We start from the raw sequence: 24,199 nt of genomic DNA, 5'->3' as shown, positions 1-24,199 counted from the left end.
TCAGGGCGTGATCACACCAGACCCGACTTGTAGAAGCAGCCGCTACTAAAACGTCTTGGCGAAAACGCGCCGGGCTAAACGGCGCCGCACTCTCCGCCTGTGGAGCGCCGCCGGGCGATGACACTCAGGCCTCGGGCCAGAGGGGACCTCAGCGCCGGTCTCCCAGGTCCCGGTCCACGTCCGGCTCTCTCCTCTCGGCGTGTTCATCCCTCGTAGTGAGAGCTCTGGACCCGACTCACCGATCAATACACGCCTCCGTCACTTAGAGCATCCGTCTGTGGAAGGGCTGGTGGAGCGATGTGAGAGAGAGGGGGGGCGGTGTAGAACAATGGAGAGCCGGCTTCATTGTCCTCCGGGCTCTCGGTCACCGGCTGGTTCTCAGAACCGTCCCCGCCCGGCGCCGGCCTCTTGTCACCGCTCCACTGATCTCTCTCTGCTGGTGAATGCAACACGCCACATAGAACATGACTTTTCAGGGCAAGTCCAATCCCAAGTTTCAAGTTTCAAGTTTTTTATTGTCACATCCCCTTTTATACAAGTATAATCGGTTTGTGAAATTCTTATGTGCAAAACACCCGACAGCAGTAGCAGACTAAAAAAAGAATGAGAATAAACTATACAATATCCACACAAAAAAGAAAGTATTAACAATATATGTATATAAAACAATGTAATAGAATATACATCATGACAATATATATATATAAAACAATGTAATAAAATATACACTTTTTTGAGACAATATATATATATATATGTATATACATACAATATATATATACAATATATATATATATAAACAATGTAATAAAATATACACCATGGCCATAGATATTCACAGAATATGTTCTGGTGTGTAGTGTTAATGAGGGTCTCAGTCCTTGTTCAGCAGCCTGATGGCCTGACTGAAGAAGCTGTCCCTCAGTCTGTTTGTGCGGCACTTGATACTGCGGTATCGCCTGCCTGACGGTAGAAGGGTGAACAGTTTGTGGCGGGGTGGTTATTGTCTTTCATCATCCGTTTGGCCCTGGCCACGCACCGCTTGGTGTATATGTCCAGGATGGAGGTAAGCTCACCTCCAACGATGTACTGTGCCGACCGCACCACCCTCTGTAGTGCCCTATGCTCCAGGGCGGTGCAGTTCCGTACCAGACGGTGATGCAACCTGTCAGAACACTCTCGATGGTACTGGTGTAGAATGCTCTGAGGACGCTGGGGGCCATGTTGCATTTCCTCAGTCGCCTAAGGAAATACACGCGTTGTTGGCCTTTTCACCACGTGAGTGGTGTGCGTGGTCCATGTGAGGTCCTCGGAGATGTGCACGAGGAACTTGAAGCTGCTCACCCTCTCTACTTCAACTCCGTCTATGGAGATGGGCGTGTGCTCTCCTCTCCGCTTCCTGTAGTCCACGATCAGCTCCTTGGTCTTCTTGACGTTGAGGACGAGGCTGTTCTCCTGGCACCACTGTACCAGTGATCCAACCTCCTCCCTGTAGGCTGTCTCGTCGTCGTCGGTGATCAGCCCCAACACTGTTGTGTCGTCAGCAAACTTGATGATGACTTTGGAGCTGTGCATGGCCGTGCAGTCGTGGGTGTACAGGGAGTAGAGGAGAGGGCTCAACACGCATCCCTGAGGGGCTCCCGTGTTGAGGGTCAGCGGCTCTGAGGTGGTACTGCCCATCCTCACCACCTGGCGGCGGCCCGACAGGAAGTCCAGTATCCAGCTGCACATGGTAGAGTGCAGGCCTAGACCTCTGAGCTTGGTGTCGAGCTTGGCGGGAACAATAGTGTTGAACGCTGAGCTGTAGTCCACAACCAGCATTCGCACACACAACAGTTCCTCCCTCCAGGTGGGAAAGGGCGGTGGAAGTGCCATGGCAATGCGTCGTCGGTGGATCTGTTTTGACGATATGCAAATTGCCATGGGTCCAGCGTGGCAGGCAACATGGAACAAATGAAGTCCTTGACCAACCTCTCAAGCATTTACTGACAATCGAGGTGAGGGCTACGGGTCTCCAGTCATTCAGGCAGGTTACCTTGGGGTGTTTGGGGACAGGCACAATGGTGGACATCTTGAAGCTCTCAGGAACAACAGCCTGGGACAGGGAGAGGTTGAAGATGTCTGCGAAGACTCCTGCCAACTGGTCTGCACATGCTCTGAGGGCGCGCCCGGGATGTGGTCGGGACCTGCCGCCTTCCGGATGTCCACCCGCTTGAAGGCTCTGCACGCCAGCCTCTGAGATGATCAGCAGGCTGGTCTCCTCGGCGGCGCTGCCTTGGCGGGCTGCCGTTCACGTCGAACCGAGCAAAGAATGTATTTAGCTCGCCTGGGAGGGAGGTAGAGGAGTTCTCTTCACCGCTGGTTCTCCCTCTGAAGTCCGTGATTCTCTGACGGCCCTTCCACACACCTCTCACGTCATGGCTCTTGTGCTTTTCCTCCACCTTGTTCCTGAACTCCCGCTTGGCAGAGCCGGTGGTCTTACGGAGGTCGTAGCGGGCTCTTTGTATTCCGCCGTATTCCCGAGTCAAAGGCGGTGTTACGCTGCGGAGTGCAGCGCGAACATCGCCATTTATCCACGGTTTCTGGTTGGGATAAATCCGAACCGACTTGGTAGGAACAACGTCATCTATGCATTTCTTGATGAACCCGGTGACTGAGGACGTACTCACTGACGTTGTTGTCCGACGCGACCCTGAACACATCCCAGTCAGCACATTCAAAACAGTCCTGTAGCATAGACTCCGATTGGTCCGACCAGCGTTGCACTTCCTTCACAGCGATTGGTTGCTGCTTCAGCCTCTGCCTGTAGGCGGGAGTAGTTGGATGGAGCGGTGGTCCGATTTGCGAACGGTGGGCGGAGGAGGGCTTTGTATCCATCCCGGAAGGGAGTGTAGCAGTGGTCGAGAATCCGCTCCCCGCGTGTTGCTTGTTATGTGTTGGTAGAACCGGGAGAACTTTCTTCAGGTTCGCTTTGTTGAAGTCCCCGCCACAATGAAAGCAGCCTCGGGTTTGCCGACTCCTGCTCGCTGATCGCCCGTAGAGTTCCTTCAGCGTTATGTCCGTGTTAGCTTGAGGCGGAATGTACACAGCAGTTACGGTGACTGTTGTAAACTCCTTGTAGCCAGAATGGTCGACACATGAGCATTAGGTACTCCAGGTCCGGGGAACAGAACGACTTGAGAGTATGTACATGACTTTGGTTGCACCAAGATCTGTTTATCATGAGACATACCCCCCCTCCACGATCTTTACCAGAGAGAGTCTTTGTTCTGTCCGCGCGGTGGACGGAAAATCCTGCCGGCTCGATGGCTGAGTCGGTAACCTCCTCCGACATCCATGTCTCCGTAAGGCAGATGATGCAGTTGTCCTTAGTTTCCCGGTGGAATTGAATACGAGCCTGTAGCTCGCATAGCATAGCCAAAGGAGTCGTGAAGCTGCTGGGTGCCGGTCTGAGGGTTCCTCTCTCCACATCAACCTGGACGTGACGCGTGATCCATAAACGCTGCGCGGACAGGAAGGAGATCCTCCGGCGGCCTCAGCGTTTCCCTGGAGCCCGACGCCGGGGCGTTACCGAGCCACGGGGACTACTTATTTTATTTTGAAGAGCTGAGGTGTCAGAAACAGGTCCAGTCCATCCCTCTGTTAATCTGTGTGTCTCCCCCAGAGGCTCCCAGGCCTCTAGGTGGGGCGGCCGTCGCTTAGCGCTGTGGCTCCATCCCCATGTGAACAGAACCCAACGGGCCCCGCCCATCGGGGGGGCGGCTGACCCAGAACATTCCCCATGAGGAGGGAACAGAAGAGCCCCGGTGTTGCTCAGTGGGAACGTGTGTCGGGGTCGCCTGCAGCTCGCTGGGATGAGCGGTCGTCATGGTAACCACAAGCTACCCGGTTCCGTCCCCGCTCTCCCCATAGTTGCACGTTGAAGCGTCCTTGAGCAAGGCACTGAAGCCCCGGTGGGCTGCCCGGGCTTCACTGCAGCGCACAGAGAAGACGCTCCACCGCTCTGGGATCAATAAAGTTTGAATGCTCCACTTTTATTTAACGTTTCCTGAAGAAGATTCCATGTAGAGAGAAGTCAACGTCTATGAAGGGCAGCGGGGGGGGGCACTCAGAGGGGGAGGGGGTCCGACTAGGGCTGCAACAACGAATCGATGAAATCGATAAAAATCTATGATTAAAATAGTTGGCAACGAATTCCATGATCGATTCGTTGTGTCGCGCGATTCTTACGGCGCTCAATAAGTCACGGAGTATAAACAAAGTAGATTTGAGCGCAGAGCGGCGCAGGAGAAACAAGAGGGAGGGAGAGACGGAACGCTGCGTTGTGAGAGCCAATCAGCGCTGAGCTGCTCCTCTGTTGATGAATCTAATTGGCTGCTGCTGCTCACGTGGCGCTGGATGCGGAAGTCATTCACGTCGTCGGAGACATTCACGGAGCTGTGTGCGTCTCCGGGTGACGTTATGAACCCAGACACCAGGGCGCTACATGTCACGACGTGTGTGGCATTTCCACAAGAGGATAACGTAGAAAACGTGGTTATTTATTCCGTGGCGGATAGCGGAAAATATTTTTCCACGAAGAAAGGCAACAGAGATAAGCCACGCCCCCACTCGCTGTGAGCGCTGCGCGTGCAGACAGCATTTAACGGAGCAGAGCAGCAGATGTAGCGGACTAACATTCAAGCTAACCTAACTTCCCAAACGCTGTGGACATCTGAACGCTGATTGGCCGAGACGCGACACGCCCATCAAAGATGTTTTATTGCCAAGAGCACCACTTCACATTTTTTCCGCGTCTCACTGCAATCTCAACGGCAGCGGGCCAGGTGACAAACATAATACATCGGAACGCGTCTCTGATATTGTTCAGGGGGCGGGGCCACATGGGGACCACTGCTCAGGAGAGGAGAGCTGTCAGTCTGTTTGTGACGGTTCATCACCATGGTGACCAATGAACAGGTTCATCACCATGGTGACCAGTGAACAGGTTCATCACATGGTGACCAGTGAACAGGTTCATCACCATGGTGACCAGTGAACAGGTTCATCACATGGTGACCAGTGAACAGGTTCATCCACATGGTGACCAATGAACAGGTTCATCACCATGGTGACCAGTGAACAGGTTCATCCACATGGTGACCAGTGAACAGGTTCATCACATGGTGACCAGTGAACAGGTTCATCCACATGGTGACCAATGAACAGGTTCATCACCATGGTGACCAGTGAACAGGTTCATCCACATGGTGACCAGTGAACAGGTTCATCACATGGTGACCAGTGAACAGGTTCATCCACATGGTGACCAGTGAACAGGTTCATCACCATGGTGACCAGTGAACAGGTTCATCACATGCTGACCAGTGAACAGGTTCATCACCATGGTGACCAGTGAACAGGTTCATCACCATGGTGACCAGTGAACAGGTTCATCCACATGCTGACCAGTGAACAGGTTCATCACCATGGTGACCAGTGAACAGGTTCATCACCATGGTGACCAGTGAACAGGTTCATCACATGGTGACCAGTGAACAGGTTCATCACCATGGTGACCAGTGAACAGGTTCATCCACATGGTGACCAATGAACACGTTCATCACCATGGTGACCAGTGAACAGGTTCATCACATGGTGACCAGTGAACAGGTTCATCACCATGCTGACCAGTGAACAGGTTCATCACATGGTGACCAGTGAACAGGTTCATCCTCATGGTGACCAATGAACAGGTTCATCACCATGGTGACCAGTGAACAGGTTCATCACCATGCTGACCAGTGAACAGGTTCATCACCATGGTGACCAGTGAACAGGTTCATCCACATGCTGACCAGTGAACAGGTTCATCCACATGGTGACCAGTGAACAGGTTCATCACCATGGTGACCAGTGAACAGGTTCATCACCATGGTGACCAGTGAACAGGTTCATCCACATGGTGACCAGTGAACAGGTTCATCACCATGGTGACCAGTGAACAGGTTCATCCACATGGTGACCAGTGAACAGGTTCATCCACATGCTGACCAGTGAACAGGTTCATCCACATGGTGACCAGTGAACAGGTTCATCACCATGGTGACCAGTGAACAGGTTCATCACCATGGTGACCAGTGAACAGGTTCATCCACATGCTGACCAGTGAACAGGTTCATCACCATGGTGACCAGTGAACAGGTTCATCACCATGGTGACAAGTGAACAGGTTCATCACCATGGTGACCAGTGAACAGGTTCATCACATGCTGACCAGTGAACAGGTTCATCCACATGCTGACCAGTGAACAGGTTCATCACCATGGTGACCAGTGAACAGGTTCATCACCGTGGTGACCAGTGAACAGGTTCATCACATGCTGACCAGTGAACAGGTTCATCACCATGGTGACCAGTGAACAGGTTCATCACCATGGTGACCAGTGAACAGGTTCATCCACATGCTGACCAGTGAACAGGTTCATCACCATGGTGACCAGTGAACAGGTTCATCACCATGGTGACCAGTGAACAGGTTCATCACATGCTGACCAGTGAACAGGTTCATCACCGTGGTGACCAGTGAACAGGTTCATCCTCATGGTGACCAATGAACAGGTTCATCACCATGGTGACCAATGGACAGGTTCATCACCATGCTGACCAGTGAACAGGTTCATCACCATGGTGACCAGTGGATCTCCAGGACCTTTCCATGACTTTAAACCACATTTCCATGATTAAACATTTTGTGAAAACTCTGTCTATACGTGACAAAGTGAGAAGATGTAGTATTTAAACTAACAATGAGAATTCCAAAGCATACCATATATATACCGTGTAAATTAAAATTTGAATAAAACAAATTTGCATTACTTTTCCAAATATTTTGGGATTTTATTTTGTTCAATTGCTTTTCTAGGCCTGCTCATAGCCATTTAAAAATTCCATGACTTTTCCAGGTTTTCCATGACCGTACGGACCCTGTTTTGAATAAAGGGTTGAAAATGAAAGTTTTTTTGTTTTTTTATCCGATTAATCGATTAATCGAAAAAATAATCAACCGATTAATCGATTATCAAAATAATCGTTAGTTGCAGCCCTAGGTCCGACCCCCTGTGGTGATGATGCCACATGTGTGTTTCACCCATTGGTTACATATGCACATATGCATGTGTGTGTGTGTGTGTCTCTTGTATCTTCTGGGAGGTGTTGATGGTCATAAAGAAGCTGTCAGGAGGAGGTGATGCAACATGCTGACACACCGTGTGGACGCAGCCTCTCTCTGCCACCATTGCTGTAGTTCACAGGTGTCAAACACGAGGCCCACCGCATCACTATTTTGTGGCCCCCGACGCCTTTAAAGACATTCGATCACCTATATCCCATGCTTTTATTTTGAAGGTTTGAGATTAAATGGATTCATGTTCTAATATTAGAGACATTTCCTTGTGTACAATATTTCTATACTCCACTAATCAAATGCAAAGAGTTATTTAACAATATGTTTGAGTAGTTTATACTGAAATATCCCATGATTTTATTTTGAAGGTTTCAAATTTAATGAATTTATGTTATAATACTAGAGACATGTTTTAATGTACAATATTTCTACACTCCAATAATCAAATACAAAGAGTTATTTAACAAGATGTTCAAGGAGTTCATAAAGTGTTTCCGGCCCTTTAAGAGGGCGCCATGACGCTGATGTGGCCCCCGGTGAACATGAGTTTGACCCCCTGTGGTTGGTCCTGTGAAGCTCTCTGACCCCCCCCCTCGTCCCCACAGAGGCGTCCGTCCTGTCGTTCGACGGCAGCATGTACATGAAGGTGGTGATTCCCGCCGCGGTGCCGACGGAGGCCGAGGACGTGTCCCTGCGCTTCACGTCCCAGCGGGCGTTCGGCCTCCTCATGGCCGCCACGTCCCGCGAGTCGGCCGACACGCTGCGGCTGGAGCTGGACGGCGGGCGCGTCAAGCTGACGGTCAACCTAGGTATCGTATGGAGCGCCGCGGGGCCGGCCTCACGCACACTAAGCCAGCCCCGGTGGTCCGTCTGTGTCACTGCATGCGTCCGTTGACTTGCCTGGACTGTCGGTCGCCTTGATGCTTCGACGTCTTTGTAGATTGGTATCATCGCCCACGTAACCACGTCCTCCATGCGCCACTTCTTCTGAACGGATCAGGTTATTTTAATCACGCTCATTATTGTGTACAAATAGATTATTCCTTCCCGGAGGCTCGTCCTGTGACACACGCTTTAATCCAGAGAGCCGCGTCTCAGATTATCTCCGGCCGTCTATTCAGACCCGCGGCGACGCTTCGGCCCAGAGTCGTGATCGCCGCGTGGCTCTGCTCTCTGTGGACCGTGTGTGTGTGTGTCCCCCCCCGTTAGCAGCCGTTGGTTTAGCCCTGTTCAAAGATGGCACTCACCCCTTCAAAGGCCCGAGCCTGCGGCCCGCCGGCAAACAGCCCGACGCCACGGCGCCGAGCGCCTCAGCTGATGGAACACGGACCGCCTGTCGTCCGTGTTCCATGTTCCTTCATGTGCGCTGAGGTGTTTTTACAAACTCTAAATTTGATTGAAGATTCTAAGAAGAAAACGGATTGTAAAGCTCGGAGCCGAGAGCCGCTCCTCCTCTCGCGGCGCCGCGTGGCTCGACGCTGTTTGCCCCCACGCTTCTGATGCGGTTGACGTCACATGACCCTCTGGTCACGTCACATGACCCGCCTGGTCACGTCACATGACCCGCCTGGTCACGTCACATGACCCGCCTGGTCACATCACATGACCCGCCTGGTCACATGGATTGCAACCAGCACATGGCAAACACTTTAAGAGACAGAGATTTAGTTCCAGATATCTAAAGCCACATGTCTGAATTCATGGTCTCAAGTCATCCGGCTCTCGTTGCTGCGTTGCTGCGTTGCTGCGTTGCTGCGTTGCTGCGTTGCTGCGTTGCTGCGTTGCTTTATCGATGTGGCCAATTGAATTGCGGGCGGCCATTTTAAAAATAGGACTCGTAGCCAAACTCCATGAACGTAATGCTCATGTGATGCTACGTAGCATCGTAGCTGCAGAGACACAAACACTCCAAATTGGACACGGTTGAAACTGAACATCAACCAGCGTTGCCACAACGATATCAACGTAACCACATTTTGATTTCCATTATCAGTGGTAGAGAGATTAGCGATCGGTAGCCCGCTGCGCTAAAGATGGCCGCCGTGGTCATGTGACCGTCCCCGGAAGGTGGCTGTTCCTGCTCTTGGATGTCTGCAGCTGTAACCTTGAAGGATGCGATTTCATCTGTCACTTATTCTCCCCTCCCCATCTAGACTGTGTGAGGATACACTGTAACACCAGTAAGTCTACATTCTTCTTCTGCAGCTTCCTACGGGGGGGGGGGGAGTCGTAGCCACATATTGAAGTTATGCTATTACTGAATGCACTCTAAATGTTTTGAAGGAGGCCTGCTCCAGTTTGAATCGTTCCCATATCTTAGAGAACATGTATTACAGTCACATGAACCTGTGCAGCAGAGAGAGCTCTATATGAGAACAGAGAGCTCTATATGATGACAGAGAGCTCTATATGAGAGCAGAGAGCTCTATATGAGAACAGAGAGCTCTATATGAGAGCAGAGAGCTCTATATGAGAGCAGAGAGCTCTATATGATAACAGAGAGCTCTATATGATGACAGAGAGCTGTATATGAGAACAGAGAGCTCTATATGAGAGCAGAGAGCTCTATATGAGAGCAGAGAGCTCTATATGAGAACAGAGAGCTCTATATGAGAGCAGAGAGCTCTATATGAGAGCAGAGAGCTCTATATGATAACAGAGAGCTCTATATGATGACAGAGAGCTGTATATGAGAGCAGAGAGCTCTATATGAGAGCAGAGAGCTCTATATGAGAACAGAGAGCTCTATATGATGACAGAGAGCTCTATATGAGAGCAGAGAGCTCTATATGAGAACAGAGAGCTCTATATGAGAGCAGAGAGCTCTATATGATGACAGAGAGCTCTATATGAGAGCAGAGAGCTCTATATGAGAGCAGAGAGCTCTATATGATGACAGAGAGCTCTATATGAGAGCAGAGAGCTATATATGATGACAGAGAGCTGTATATGAGAACAGAGAGCTCTATATGAGAGCAGAGAGCTCTATATGATGACAGAGAGCTCTATATGAGAGCAGAGAGCTCTATATGACGCTCTGTCATAGCTCAGCTCACCTCTTCTTTACCTCAGCTGTGATTCGTTGTCTTGTTTTCCTTTTGGTGTCAAATCAAAACCAAATCTCCAGATTATGAAGATCTCCTTTAAAGCCACTGCCTGTGTGCAGCATATGAAGTATTCTGCCCGGTGACCCGGTGACCCGGTGACCCGGCGTGCTGCATCGTGAGGTCAGAGATGTGACCGCTCTAACGGACCCTCCTCTTCAGGCCAAGGCCCTGAGGTTCTGTTCGCCGGACAGAAGCTCAACGACAACGAGTGGCACTCGGTGCGAGTCGTCCGCCGCGGGAAAGTCTTCAAGCTAACGGTGGACGACGATGTGGCCGAAGGTACTGCGCTCCCATTGGTCGGCTAGGTTACGGCGAGCACCGGATGTGTGGTCGTGTCTTCTTCTCTTTTTATGTCTTTTTTGGGGGGTATCTGGGATTATATTCTGCAGCAGGGGCGTTTGTAGAATTCAAATGTTCGAAGACATATAAAAGGATACAGTAGAAATCATGTCATTGTATTTTGTACAAAGGAGGAAAAAAAATCCAATAATAATATATATTAATGCAAAGAATAATAACGTGTTCAAGTTTGAAAGAATATTCAATTTAATATTTTTTTTAATCCAATAATATATATTAATGCAAATAATAATAACGTGTCCATGTTTTAAACAATAGGTTAATTTAATATTAAAAAATCACTAAAAGATTATAAAAAATCAACAAAAAAACTTTTAAAACCAATAATGATAAATAGTTTTTTTATTTTTTTATTTTGGGGGGGCGCTGAATACGATTGAGGGGGCTTCAGGTGCGCTGCACTGCGGAATCATTTCAGGAAAAGGAAGCGTCCGATGACGTGAGCCTTGTTGTGAAAACTGCTGACGTAGTAAAACTGACCGGACTGGGCTGTAGACGTCAGTATCCCTCCTCCTCTTCCACCCCTTCATCCCTCGGCGTCTCCTCCTCCTCCTCCCTCTCTCCGCCTCAGGCCAGATGGCGGGCGACCACACCCGCCTGGAGTTCAACAACGTGGAGACGGGCATCCTGACGGAGCGGCGCTTCGTCTCCTCCGCCCCCTCCTCCTTCATCGGGCACCTGCAGGTACGACGTCAAACCGCTGAGTCACCGTCGGGCCACCTCAGGTGAAGGTGAAAGGAGTCAAGGAAGGAAAGGAAGGAATGGGAAGGAAGGAAAGGAAGGAAAGGAGGGAAGGAAAGGAAGGAAGGAATGGGAAGGAAGGAAAGGAGGGAAGGAAAGGAAGGAAAGGAGGAAAGGAAGGAATGGGAAGGAAAGGAGGGAAGGAAAGGAAGGAAAGGAAAGGAAGGAAGGAAGGAATGGAAAGGAAGTAAAGGAAGGAAAGTAAGGTAGGGAAGCAAAGGAAGTAAAGGTAGGAAGGAAAGTTTATTTATGTTTCACTTATCACAGACGTGTCACAAAGTACATTATAGTGTTTAAAACCCTGAATGCAGCATAATGACCCCTGAATGCAGCATAATGACCCCTGAACGCAGCATAATGACCCCTGAATGCAGCATAATGACCCCTGAATGCAGCATAATGACCCCTGAACGCAGCATAAGAAACCCTGAACGCAGCATAATGACCCCTGAACGCAGCATAATGACCCCTGAACGCAGCATAATGACCCCTGAATGCAGCATAATGACCCCTGAATGCAGCATAATGACCCCTGAACGCAGCATAAGAAACCCTGAACGCAGCATAATGACCCCTGAACGCAGCATAATGACCCCTGAACGCAGCATAATGACCCCTGAATGCAGCATAATGACCCCTGAACGCAGCATAAGAAACCCTGAACGCAGCATAATGACCCCTGAACGCAGCATAATGACCCCTGAACGCAGCATAATGACCCCTGAACGCAGCATAAGAAACCCTGAACGCAGCATAATGACCCCTGAACACAGCATAATGACCCCTGAACGCAGCATAATGACCCCTGAATGCAGCATAATGACCCCTGAACGCAGCATAAGAAACCCTGAACGCAGCATAATGACCCCTGAACGCAGCATAACCCTGAAATAAAACGAGGTGTCAACAACAGGAGTTAAACATGTCAACAGTTCAAAGAGGAAAGTCCAGTACACTGTATGGTGAAATGAAACCCAGAGAAGATGAGAAGCAGGAGTATAATGTGTGTGTGAGCGTCGGGCGGTTTGAGCGATGCTCTGGAGCCGCTCCTCCATGAAGTCGTGATGTTCTGTCTCCAGAGCCTGAAGTTCAACGGGATGCAGTACATCGACATGTGCAAGAACGGAGACATCGACTACTGCGAGCTGAACGCCCGCTTCGGCCTGCGCGTCATCATCGCCGACCCCGTGACCTTCAGGACCAAGGGCAGCTACCTGGGCCTGGCCACGCTGCAGGCCTACACCACCATGCACCTGTTCTTCCAGTTCAAGACCACCTCGCCCGACGGCTTCATCCTCTTCAACAGCGGAGACGGCAACGACTTCATCGCCGTGGAGATGGTGAAGGGGTGAGTGGGGGGGGGGAGTGTGTGGTGTGTGTGTGTGCATGTGTGTGTGTGTGGTGTCTAGTCTTCCAGGGACAGTCTACAAACCCTGAACGCATCATGCCCCCTGAACGCATCATGACCCCATAACACTTCACGACCCCTGAACGCATCATGACCCCTGAACGCATCATGATCCCTTAATGCTTCATGCCCCCTGAACGCATCATGACCCCATAACACTTCATGACCCCTGAACGCATCATGATCCCTTAACGCTTCATGCCCCCTGAACGCATCATGATCCCTTAACGCTTCATGCCCCCTGAACGCATCATGACCCCATAACACTTCATGACCCCTGAACGCATCATGATCCCTTAACGCTTCATGCCCCCTGAACGCATCATGACCCCATAACACTTCATGACCCCTGAACGCATCATGATCCCTTAACGCTTCATGCCCCCTGAACGCATCATGACCCCATAACACTTCATGACCCCTGAACGCATCATGATCCCTGAACGCATCATGACCCCTGAACTCATCATGAACCCTAAACGCATCATGGCCCCTGAACGCATCATGATCCCTTAACGCTTCATGCCCCCTGAACGCATCATGACCCCATAACACTTCATGAGCCCTGAACGCATCATGACCCCTGAACGCATCATGACCCCTGAACTCATCATGAACCCTAAACGCATCATGGCCCCTGAACGCATCATGATCCCTTAACGCTTCATGCCCCCTGAACGCATCATGACCCCATAACACTTCATGACCCCTGAACGCATCATGACCCCTGAACGCATCATGATCCCTTAATGCTTCATGCCCCCTGAACGCATCATGACCCCATAACACTTCATGACCCCTGAACGCATCATGACCCCTGAACGCATCATGATCCCTTAACGCTTCATGCCCCCTGAACGCATCATGACCCCATAACACTTCATGACCCCTGAACGCATCATGACCCCTGAACACATCATGATCCCTTAACGCTTCATGCCCCCTGAACGCATCATGACCCCATAACACTTCATGAGCCCTGAACGCATCATGACCCCTGAACGCATCATGACCCCTGAACGCATCATGAACCCTAAACACATCATGGCCCCTGAACGCATCATGATCCCTTAACGCTTCATGCCCCCTGAACGCATCATGACCCCATAACACTTCATGAGCCCTGAACGCATCATGACCCCTGAATGCATCATGACCCCTGAACGCATCATGACCCCTGAACTCATCATGAACCCTAAACGCATCATGGCCCATGAACGCATCATGACCCCATCACACTTCATGACCCCTGAACGCATCATGACCCCTGAACGCATCATGATCCCTTAATGCTTCATGCCCCTTGAACACATCATGACCCCATAACACTTCATGACCCCTGAACGCATCATGACCCCTGAACGCATCATGACCCCTGAACGCATCATGATCCCTTAACGCTTCATGCCCCCTGAACGCATCATGACCCCATAACACTTCATGACCCCTGAACGCATCATGACCCCTGAACGCATCATGATCCCTTAACGCTTCATGCCCCCTGAACGCATCATGACCCCATAACACTTCATGAGCCCTGAACGCATCATGACCCCTGAACGCATCATGACCCCTGAACTCATCATGAACCCTAAACGCATCATGGCCCCTGAACGCATCATGATCCCTTAACGCATCATGACCCCTGAACGCACCATGACCCCTAATCGCAGCACAGACCCTGAACGCATCGTGTGCTCCTCCTCCAGGTTCGTCCACTACGTGTTCGACCTTGGCAACGGGCCCAGCCTGCTGAAGGGCAACAGCGACAACGCGCTGAGCGACAACAAGTGGCACAGCGTGGTCATCACGCGGGACGCCGCCAACACGCACACGCTCAAGGTCGACGCCAAGTCCGTCACGCAGAACGTCAACGGAGCCAAGAACCTGGACCTCAAAGGTATCTCAGCTTCTGGATGAGGCTCACAGGTTGACCTTTGACCCGACACCTCATTACCCACCGTTAGTCGTTCGTGATGTTCAGTCTTATTTGAACTTAACTAAAGTATTTATAGAAGTTGCTCGTTGTATATCGTGTCACAGGCTAGCAGTTTGCCTTGGTTTCCATTCATTGTGCTAAGCTAAGCTAACCGGCTGCTAGATGTAGCTTTATAATTAGTCAATCAATCAAATACACTTTTTATTTCAGAATCAAGTTCCAGATAGTGCAACACATTAATATATAATTAAATACTTATAAAATCACAATTATTTGTAATTTTGTTTTGCCTTTGATATTTGTAGTTATTTTTGATCCTGTTTTCCTCTTTTACAATTGTAATCTGATTGAAACATACACACAAAATAAGGAAATATTTGTTCTGTGATCACTGTATGCCATATTGTGCATAATCAATAAAGTATATTTAAACAAAATAAAACATTTAAATTTAAAAATGCTAAAAAAAATATAAAACAATTAAAATTCAAAATGTGAAAATAATAAAAAAATTAAAATGATAACAATTTTAAAATAAAATAAAATACCTAGAACTAGGAATGCTCTATGAATAGTCGGCTTGTCTCCACAGCCGGGGACAGACGTGACGAGGTGTCCTCCTCTCACGCTATATATAATAATATATACATGTCTTCTCTAACACTGGTTACCGTATATGAGTCAAACTGAGGACCACCGGTCTCCCCTCAGGCGACCTGTTCGTCGGCGGTCTCGGGCCCAACATGTACCAGAACCTGCCGAAGCTGGTGGTCTCCCGGGAGGGCTTCCAGGGCTGCCTGGCCTCGGTGGACCTGAACGGCCGGCTGCCGGACCTCATCAACGACGCCCTGTTCCGCAGCGGCCAGGTGGAGCGCGGCTGTGAAGGTACTGAGGGTCCGAGGGGTCCGAGGGGTCCGGGCCTCACCAGACCCATGAGTCTCATGAGAAGCTCCTCACACGCCGGCTTTGTTCCTCTTCTTCCTCTTCGCCTTCGTCACGGCGCAGTACAACTCTCTGTCTTTGAGTTTCTCGGCTTGTTAAATTGTCATGTTGCGTCTGTTTAAAGCCTGAATAACTCGTGAAGAAGAAACGTCCTCTTAAGAACCCTCAACGACGCTCACGGCCGTCGTCTCGGGCCGAGGAACTCAAACTTAAGGCTCTAACTTAGTTTTTGGGCAGTTACAGAATATGACAAAAAGTCTCTGGTGACGTTATATTTATATTTCACCTAGAGACGACGCGTAATCTCATTATTGTTGTTTACAAACCAGCCAGCTGCTGGTTCCATCGCTTGTAGTTCCTTGTTTGACCTGTAGAGGGCAACAGGAGATAACTCCTTTAATAAAGTAATAGCCCTCCGGGGTGCTTTCCAGGAGACCCCCCCCCCTCCCTCCCTCTCAGATCAACATGTTGCCTCTACAGGAGCCCCCCTCCCCTCCCCCTCAGGTCCACATGTTGCCTCTGTCTCCTCACACTGCTCCTCCACTAACCTCTACCTCTTGTAGTTCCTTGTCTGGCCTGTAGAGGGCAACAGGAGATGAGGATCGTGCTCCTCCACTAACCTCTACCTCTTGTAGTTCCTTGTCTGGCCTGTAGAGGGCAACAGGAGATGAGAATCGTGCTCCTCCACTAACCTCTACCTCTTGTAGTTCCTTGTCTGGCCTGTAGAGGGCAACAGGAGATGAGGATCGTGCTCCTCCACTAACCTCTACCTCTTGTAGTTCCTTGTCTGGCCTGTAGAGGGCAACAGGAGATGAGGATCGTGCTCCTCCACTAACCTCTACCTCTTGTTCTCCGCTCTGCTCTGTTTGTTATTTTCTTTTCTGCGCTAACAAAGTTGGTTTCACCAAAGCCGACCTGCAAGGTAGAGGTTCATCACTCAGCCTCTGTGAGGCCTGCTCGCCTGGAAGCCGCTGTGTGCAATGCATTGTGGGTGTCGCCGGGCAGAGATGTGTCCTCGGTCAGTGCGGAGGTCGCTCGCTCTCTAGAAACCTGGTGATTGGTTATGATTATTACTGTTTCACAGCAGAGTGAACGCAGACACACGCATATGAGCGTGAAGCACATCAGTATTATTATTATATAATATTATATTATTATTATTATTAGCACGTGTGTTTATATTTAATAAGGTTAAAGTTAGGGCTACGATGAAAAAAAACCCATTTACAGGCCGACACAGACAGACAGGATGTCACTGCACATGTCTCACTATATACACTACCGTTCAAAAGTTTGGGATCACCCAGACAATTTCGTGTCTTCCATGAAAAATCACACTTTTATTTTTCAAATGAATATAAAATGTAGTCAAGACATTGACAAGGTTAGAAATAATGATTAATATTTGAAATATTAATTTTGTTCAACAAACTTCAAGCTCAAAGGAAGGCCAGTTGTATAGCTTATATCACCAGCATAACTGTTTTCAGCTGTGCTAACATAATTGCACGGGTTTTCTAATCAGACATTAGTCTTCTAAGGCGATTAGCAAACACAATGTACCATTAGAACACTGGAGTGATAGTTGATGGAAATGGGCCTCTATACACCTATGGAGATATTTCATTAGAAACCAGACACTTCCACCTAGAATAGTCATTTACCACATTAACAATGTAGAGCGTGTATTTCTGATTAATTTAATGTTATCTTTATTGAACAAACAGTGCTTTACTTTGAAAAATAAAATCATTTCTTAGTGATCCCAAACTTTTGAACGGTAGTGTATATATATATATGTTTATATATATATGTTTATATATATATAAATATATATATGTTTATATATATATATATATATATATACAGGGTCATGGAATTTAAAAATGGTTATTTCCAGGCCTGGAATCCTTGATAAGAAGAAGAAAAAATCGAAACGTTTTGTAAAAGTCATGGACAAGTTGTTATATTCACATGTTCATTCACACAGTTTAATTAAAATAAGAAACATTTACTGTATATATATATTAATTCTTTTAATTCTATTGTTTCTAATTCATTTGTGAAGTATATGACCTACTCGTGTAGACACGGAGATTTCACAACACGTTTGGTAATGGAAATGTTGTTAAAAGTCCTGGAAAGGTCCTGGAGAGGTCCTGGAGAGGTCATGGAGAGGTCATGGAGAGGTCATGGAGAGGTCCTGGAGAGGTCATGGAGAGGTCATGGAGAGGTCATGGGAACCCAGCGGTCACCATGTGTGTGAGCCCTGTGTCTCAGAACCATCTCTTCCACCCAGCTGAGTGTTCTTCAGAGAGCGAGCGACCTCCCACTGCTGCAGTGAAATCCTCCATCGCTCACGAGCGCCGCCGTGCACACACACACACACACAGACACACACAGACAGACACACACACACACACGCCGTGTGTGCGCGGCGTGGAGCAGCCCGGCCGACCCCGTGCACTACACAGTAAATGCACTTTCAGCCGGCAAACCCCGGTCCGTGTCCTCACATCGTCTCAGACACTCGACGCCCGTCTGTCTGCATCCGTCTGCATCGATCTGATTGGACCCCGTGTCTGTCTGGCCTCCGGCGGGGGGGGGGAGGGGGGGGGGCTTGTCCTGACCTGCATTCCCTCTCAGCGCTGCTATTCAAAGCTGAGAGCCATGTGTGTGACACACATCCCGCCCGACTTTGAATACCTCCGGACTCCGCCCGTCCCGTGTGTCTCGTGGTCACCGTGGATACAGCGTCGTCACGGCAACTAAAGCATTATTGACCGATAACTGTCCGTGGAGTCGTGACCCGTGTCGTGGACGTCCTGCTCGTCGACGGGGAATGCAGCGCTCAAAGTTTTACCCTGATAAAACTTTCTCTTTAAAAAAAAAAAATACTTGTTGGAATGATAACAGTCGCATGCATGTCCACCTACACACACTGTCCACCTATACACACTGTCCACCTACACACACTGTCCACCTACACACACTGTCCACCTACACACACTGTCCACCTACACACACTGTCCACCTACACACACTGTCCACCTATACACACTGTCCACCTACACACACTGTCCACCTACACACTGTCCACCTACACACACTGTCCACCTACACACACTGTCCACCTATACACACTGTCCACCTACACACACTGTCCACCTACACACACTGTCCACCTATACACACTGTCCACCTACACACTGTCCACCTACACACACTGTCCACCTACACACACTGTCCACCTACACACTGTCCACCTATACACACTGTCCACCTACACACACTGTCCACCTACACACACTGTCCACCTACACACACTGTCCACCTACACACACTGTCCACCTACACACTGTCCACCTACACACACTGTCCACCTACACACTGTCCACCTACACACACTGTCCACCTACACACTGTCCACCTACACACTGTCCACCTACACACACTGTCCACCTACACACACTGTCCACCTACACACTGTCCACCTACACACTGTCCACCTACACACACTGTCCACCTACACACACTGTCCACCTACACACTGTCCACCTACACACTGTCCACCTACACACACTGTCCACCTACACACTGTCCACCTACACACTGTCCACCTACACACACTGTCCACCTACACACACTGTCCACCTACACACTGTCCACCTACACACACTGTCCACCTACACACACTGTCCACCTACACACACTGTCCACCTACACACTGTCCACCTACACACACTGTCCACCTACACACTGTCCACCTACACACACTGTCCACCTACACACACTGTCCACCTACACACTGTCCACCTACACACTGTCCACCTACACACACACTGTCCACCTACACACTGTCCACCTACACACTGTCCACCTACACACACTGTCCACCTACACACACTGTCCACCTACACACACTGTCCACCTACACACACTGTCCACCTACACACTGTCCACCTACACACACTGTCCACCTACACACTGTCCACCTACACACTGTCCACCTACACACACTGTCCACCTACACACTGTCCACCTACACACACTGTCCACCCACACACTGTCCACCTACACACACTGTCCACCTACACACTGTCCACCTACACACTGTCCACCTACACACACTGTCCACCTACACACTGTCCACCTACACACTGTCCACCTACACACACTGTCCACCTACACACTGTCCACCTACACACACTGTCCACCTACACACACTGTCCACCTACACACTGTCCACCTACACACTGACGCGGGAGGGCCGTGGACAGTGTCGCCACATCAGCCCAGCTGTGGCGCGAGCCGCTAAGCTAGCGTAGCATCCTGTTCGGCACCTCCCTCAGAGAGGAGGCGACGCTCCCCCAGCTGGAGGAGCTGTTGATGCTGTTGAACCTGCATTACCCAGCATGCAACAGGCCTCCCCAGACTGCGTGCCCCGGCGGGGCTTCCTGTGGGGACGCTGTCTGCTCCTCACGCTGTAGATCTGCGTCTCTCTGCACGGGTGCTGCATTGTTGGAAGGCGGAGCAGCTCTTGTTGTGGCTTGACGGTGCACCTGTGGTTATCTCCCCCCCCCCCCCCCCAGGCCCCAGCACGACCTGCCAGGAGGACTCGTGTGCCAACATGGGCGTGTGCATCCAGCAGTGGGAGAACTTCACGTGCGACTGCTCCATGACGTCCTACTCGGGAACGCACTGCAACGACCGTGAGTTCTGCTTCCTTCACGTGTCCCTGAACGCACCTTCATGCGCAGCGAGGGAGCTCTCCTCGTGCGTCACGTGAACTCACATTGCCGGGAATCATGGGATCCAATTGGATCCAGCTCGACCCGTATCGAGCAGCTGAAGCCATCCCAGCCAGCGGGTCTCGTTGGGCCGGTACCTCCATGGCAGCGCTCCTTAAAACACATGCAATGCCTCCCATCACCACCAGGCACACACACTGCTACCTGACGCATGTCACCTGTGCTATAGAACCATATCCTGCTCATAGAGGTGCACACAGCACTCAGTTCACACGCGGCCAACACACAGGAAGTGGAAGCAGCTGAGGAGCCGGGCCCGCGGCTGCAGTGAGTACCCTGACCCCACGACCTCCCGCTGAGCGCGTGTCTGTGATCCGCTGCATGGAGGCGGAGCTGAAAGAGGCCGGGGGCACTGCTGAGGGTGTTTTTGTGTCGTTGTATTTCCTCTGTTCCCCTGCAGGGGGCGCTGTGTGGTCACGAGCGCTCCACGTTCTGGTCGTTCAGGTTTTGGGCTTCAGAGTGAACGGCTGCGACTGAAGATGTGGAAAAGATCCACGTGTGTGTGTGTGTGTGTGGGGGGGGGGGGGGGGTGTTGGTCTCTTATCCCCATTAGGACGGGGTCTTCCCCTCAGTCATCGCGGTTGGCGCTCTTTCACTTAGCGGTTAATAGAGGGCTCAACCGGCCGCTGGGCCCTCTGACTAATGAGGTGGTGGCGCTGTGAGGAGCACCGCTGCCCCCCCCCCCCCATCCCTCTCTGATGTGACACTGTGTCGGACGCCGGGCTCCTCGCTCTCTCTTATTATCGGCTGTGGCGTCCCCCCCCCCCCCTCCCTCCCTGCGGTACTTCATTAGAGACGAGCTGCCCTCATCACTCCCCCTCCTGGTGCAGCCGGGGATGACATGCTGGCAGGTTGCATTGATTTCCCATCAACACAGACATATTTATCTCTTGAAAGCTGAGAGCTTTAGCGTGTGTGTCAGGAGGAGGCCTCAGGAGGAGGTCTCAGGAGGAGGTCTCAGGAGGAGGCCTCAGGAGGAGGCCTCAGGAGGAGGTGTCAGTTCTCCTGCTGCTGGGGATATAGACGTCCACGGATATCGACTGCACCGCCCGAGCGTGTGATGGCATTCTCATCAGAGCGCTGTGGCCCTAATGGGAATGTTGTCGTGAATCTTCTCTCTCTGTTTCTGTTCCCTCTCTATTTATTTTAACAAAAACATAAATAATAATAATAATAAACCGAAGCGAATGGAAGAAGAGGCGAGGCACCGTTGTCTCCTCAGGAGTTCATGTTAGAGATGAGAGGTGTACTTTCCTCCTGACTGGATCTTCTGATCCCGACTCGCCTGCATCTCTGGAGGTGTGACGGTGCCTGCAGTGCCGTCTCACGCCACCAGGGGGCAGTACATCCATGGGCAGGGCCGCTCTGTCCTGCGTGAGGAAAAGGAGACGCAATCCCCCGAGCGTGAAATCAGCTTTCCTATTATTTCCCACTGCTGCTCTGCCTCTTCTTCTCTCTCTCTCTCTCTTCATCTATCCTCCACTTTCTATAGTTATGGATCATAGAGTGAATATTGTACAATATCCTAATCAATGCAATCATAGAGCCAACAGCTCTCTCTGTGTGTGTGTGTGTGTGTGTGTGTGTGTGTGTGTGTGTGTGTGTGTGTGTGTGTGTGTGTGTGTGTGTGTGTGTGTGTGTGTGTGTGTGTGTGTGTGTGATGGACACCGTGGGAGTGGAGCGTCTACCTCTGATGGCTGGCAGCAACACATCAGTAATGGTGCTCCTCTGACTCCCACCGTGCAGACGGAGGAACTCCTCCTCCTCCTCCTCCTCCTCCTCCTCCTCCTCCTCACAGCCAGCAGGGTTCTCGTGGCGGAGAGGAAGAGGAGCAGGCGGGAGGTCCACACGGCTTTCATGTGCTGCTGTGTAGCCTGCAGCCTGCACTCCTCCACCAGGGGGCCACAGAGGGCCACGCTGAGCTCTGAGGGCTTTGAGGGGATGAACTCTTCTTCGAGTTTCAACCTGCAGGTCTCTCTCCTCTCTCCTCTCTCTCTCCTCTCTCCTCTCTCCTCTCTCCTCACTCTACTGGCCGCGCTCAGAGGGTGTCACCGTGTCTGGATCACAGCTACAGGACGCCGCGGCGACACACACGGCGTACAATAAGATAATCGTGGCGTTCGCCTCGTGGTCGTTTCTCCCTCTGCTCGCCGGGAGCGAAACCAAGAGGACAAAGAGGTCCGGGGGGAGGGGCTGCGTGACTCCGGTGCTCGATGCTCAGAACCAACTATAATAACAGAGCTTCTCCCTCTATTGACCGATGTGTCGGCGGCGCGGCATTAAACCCAGAGAGGGAAGTGACAGCCGGCCACACAATGGCGCCGTGACGCCGATGACGGGTGAAGGCTTGAGAATAATCGACAACGTGTGAATAGAGGCCCGACGAGGAGGCGGTGTCTGTGGAGCTCCTCGTGAACACTGGAGGAGGTGTCATTGGCGCGGTGAATAATTAAAGCTGCTGTCTGTGTGAATGGGATGCAGTAACTCACGCTGGCCAGCAGGTGTTCAGCAGGGCTCGCTATGAGGCATTAAGACCATCATGGATGGGAAATGTTTTGCTTTTCTTTGATGTTCTTCTCTCAAAGGCTCATTAATTAATTATATATATATATACACATATATATATATATATATATATACACATATATATATATATATATATATACATAAAATAAATCAGAAAATCTATATAAAATAAAGAAAAATAATCAAGAAAATAAAGATAACTATATATATTTATATATATGTATTCATATGTATGTATGTATATGTATACTATTTTTTTATTTTCTTTATTATTTTTCTTTATTTTATATAGATTTTCTGAATTATTTGATTATAATAGTTTAGGATAGGAATATATAAGCATTTTTTGCTTCTCCCTATACCTTTTTTTAGTTATTCTTTTTTAAATATTATATAGAATATTATTGTATTGTATTGCAAAGATTGAATGATTAAAATACACAACATCAACAACATTTAAAACTTGATTCTCTGCGTGAAAGTACCGTTTGGGTAAATTGGACTTATACAGTAAGTGGAGCATTGAAATATGAGAACATGTATTCTATAAATACCACAAGTAGATCAGAAACGGGCCAAACATGTTCCCACAGAGGATGAATGTCCTCAGGGACCCGCTATCCCAAAATGACACTTTGGAATGACCTCGCTGTCGTTGTTGGGATCGTGGAGGCGACTGTGCGGTCGAGAGAGGAGCGAGGCGTCACGTGGTCAGGTGGATTAATAACAGCTACTTCACGGCCGCCTGCAGCGTCATCACTGAGGAACAGAGCCGGGTGATGGAGCTGCTCCGGTTCGTCGTGTAGGCCGGAGGAAAAGGGTAATTGCCCGACATCCACCGAGAAAAGCCCGAAACACATCCATCCACAACGTAAAGATGTCCCTCCGAGGTCCATGACACCCTCCTCCACCATCGCTTCCTCGTTCCTCTTCCTTGTCTCATGATATCTGTATTGGAAGTGGAGCTGCGTGTCCCCTCCCCCCCTCGGGGGTCTAACGAGCTGCCCCGCTATTGGCCGATCGGGCTAATGACGCCTGCCCGGCAGTGCATCATGTCACTGCGATAAGAGTGGATGTCGCGCCGCCGCGCTCGGAACCGGGTTTAATTGGCTGTGCGGCCCCTGAAGCCCCGCAGGCCGGAGGAGAAGCCCATGTAAAACGGGTGAAGGGATGGAGGGGGGGAGGGGGAGATTTGGATGT

At 50.2% G+C, this 24,199-nt stretch overlaps 1 protein-coding gene across 1 annotated transcript in view; it reads left to right on the top strand.

Annotated features, from left to right (window-relative positions):
• Positions 1-24,199, top strand: part of LOC130203077 (neurexin-3b-like) — a 181,067-nt gene that overhangs the window by 27,813 nt on the left and 129,055 nt on the right. Inside the window, exons 4-11 of the mRNA XM_056428968.1 lie at positions 7,771-7,974; positions 9,319-9,345; positions 10,432-10,556; positions 11,209-11,316; positions 12,453-12,721; positions 14,491-14,681; positions 15,432-15,605; positions 20,255-20,374. Of these exons, the coding sequence (XP_056284943.1) occupies positions 7,771-7,974; positions 9,319-9,345; positions 10,432-10,556; positions 11,209-11,316; positions 12,453-12,721; positions 14,491-14,681; positions 15,432-15,605; positions 20,255-20,374 (1,218 nt within the window). The remainder of the gene's footprint in view (positions 1-7,770; positions 7,975-9,318; positions 9,346-10,431; positions 10,557-11,208; positions 11,317-12,452; positions 12,722-14,490; positions 14,682-15,431; positions 15,606-20,254; positions 20,375-24,199) is intronic.

The sequence above is a fragment of the Pseudoliparis swirei genome, chromosome 12 (assembly GCF_029220125.1).
Source record: "Pseudoliparis swirei isolate HS2019 ecotype Mariana Trench chromosome 12, NWPU_hadal_v1, whole genome shotgun sequence".
In the NCBI taxonomy this organism is placed as follows: Eukaryota; Metazoa; Chordata; class Actinopteri; order Perciformes; family Liparidae; genus Pseudoliparis; species Pseudoliparis swirei.
Note: the sequence above shows the minus strand (reverse complement) of the source record. Positions and strands in the feature narration are given on the sequence as shown.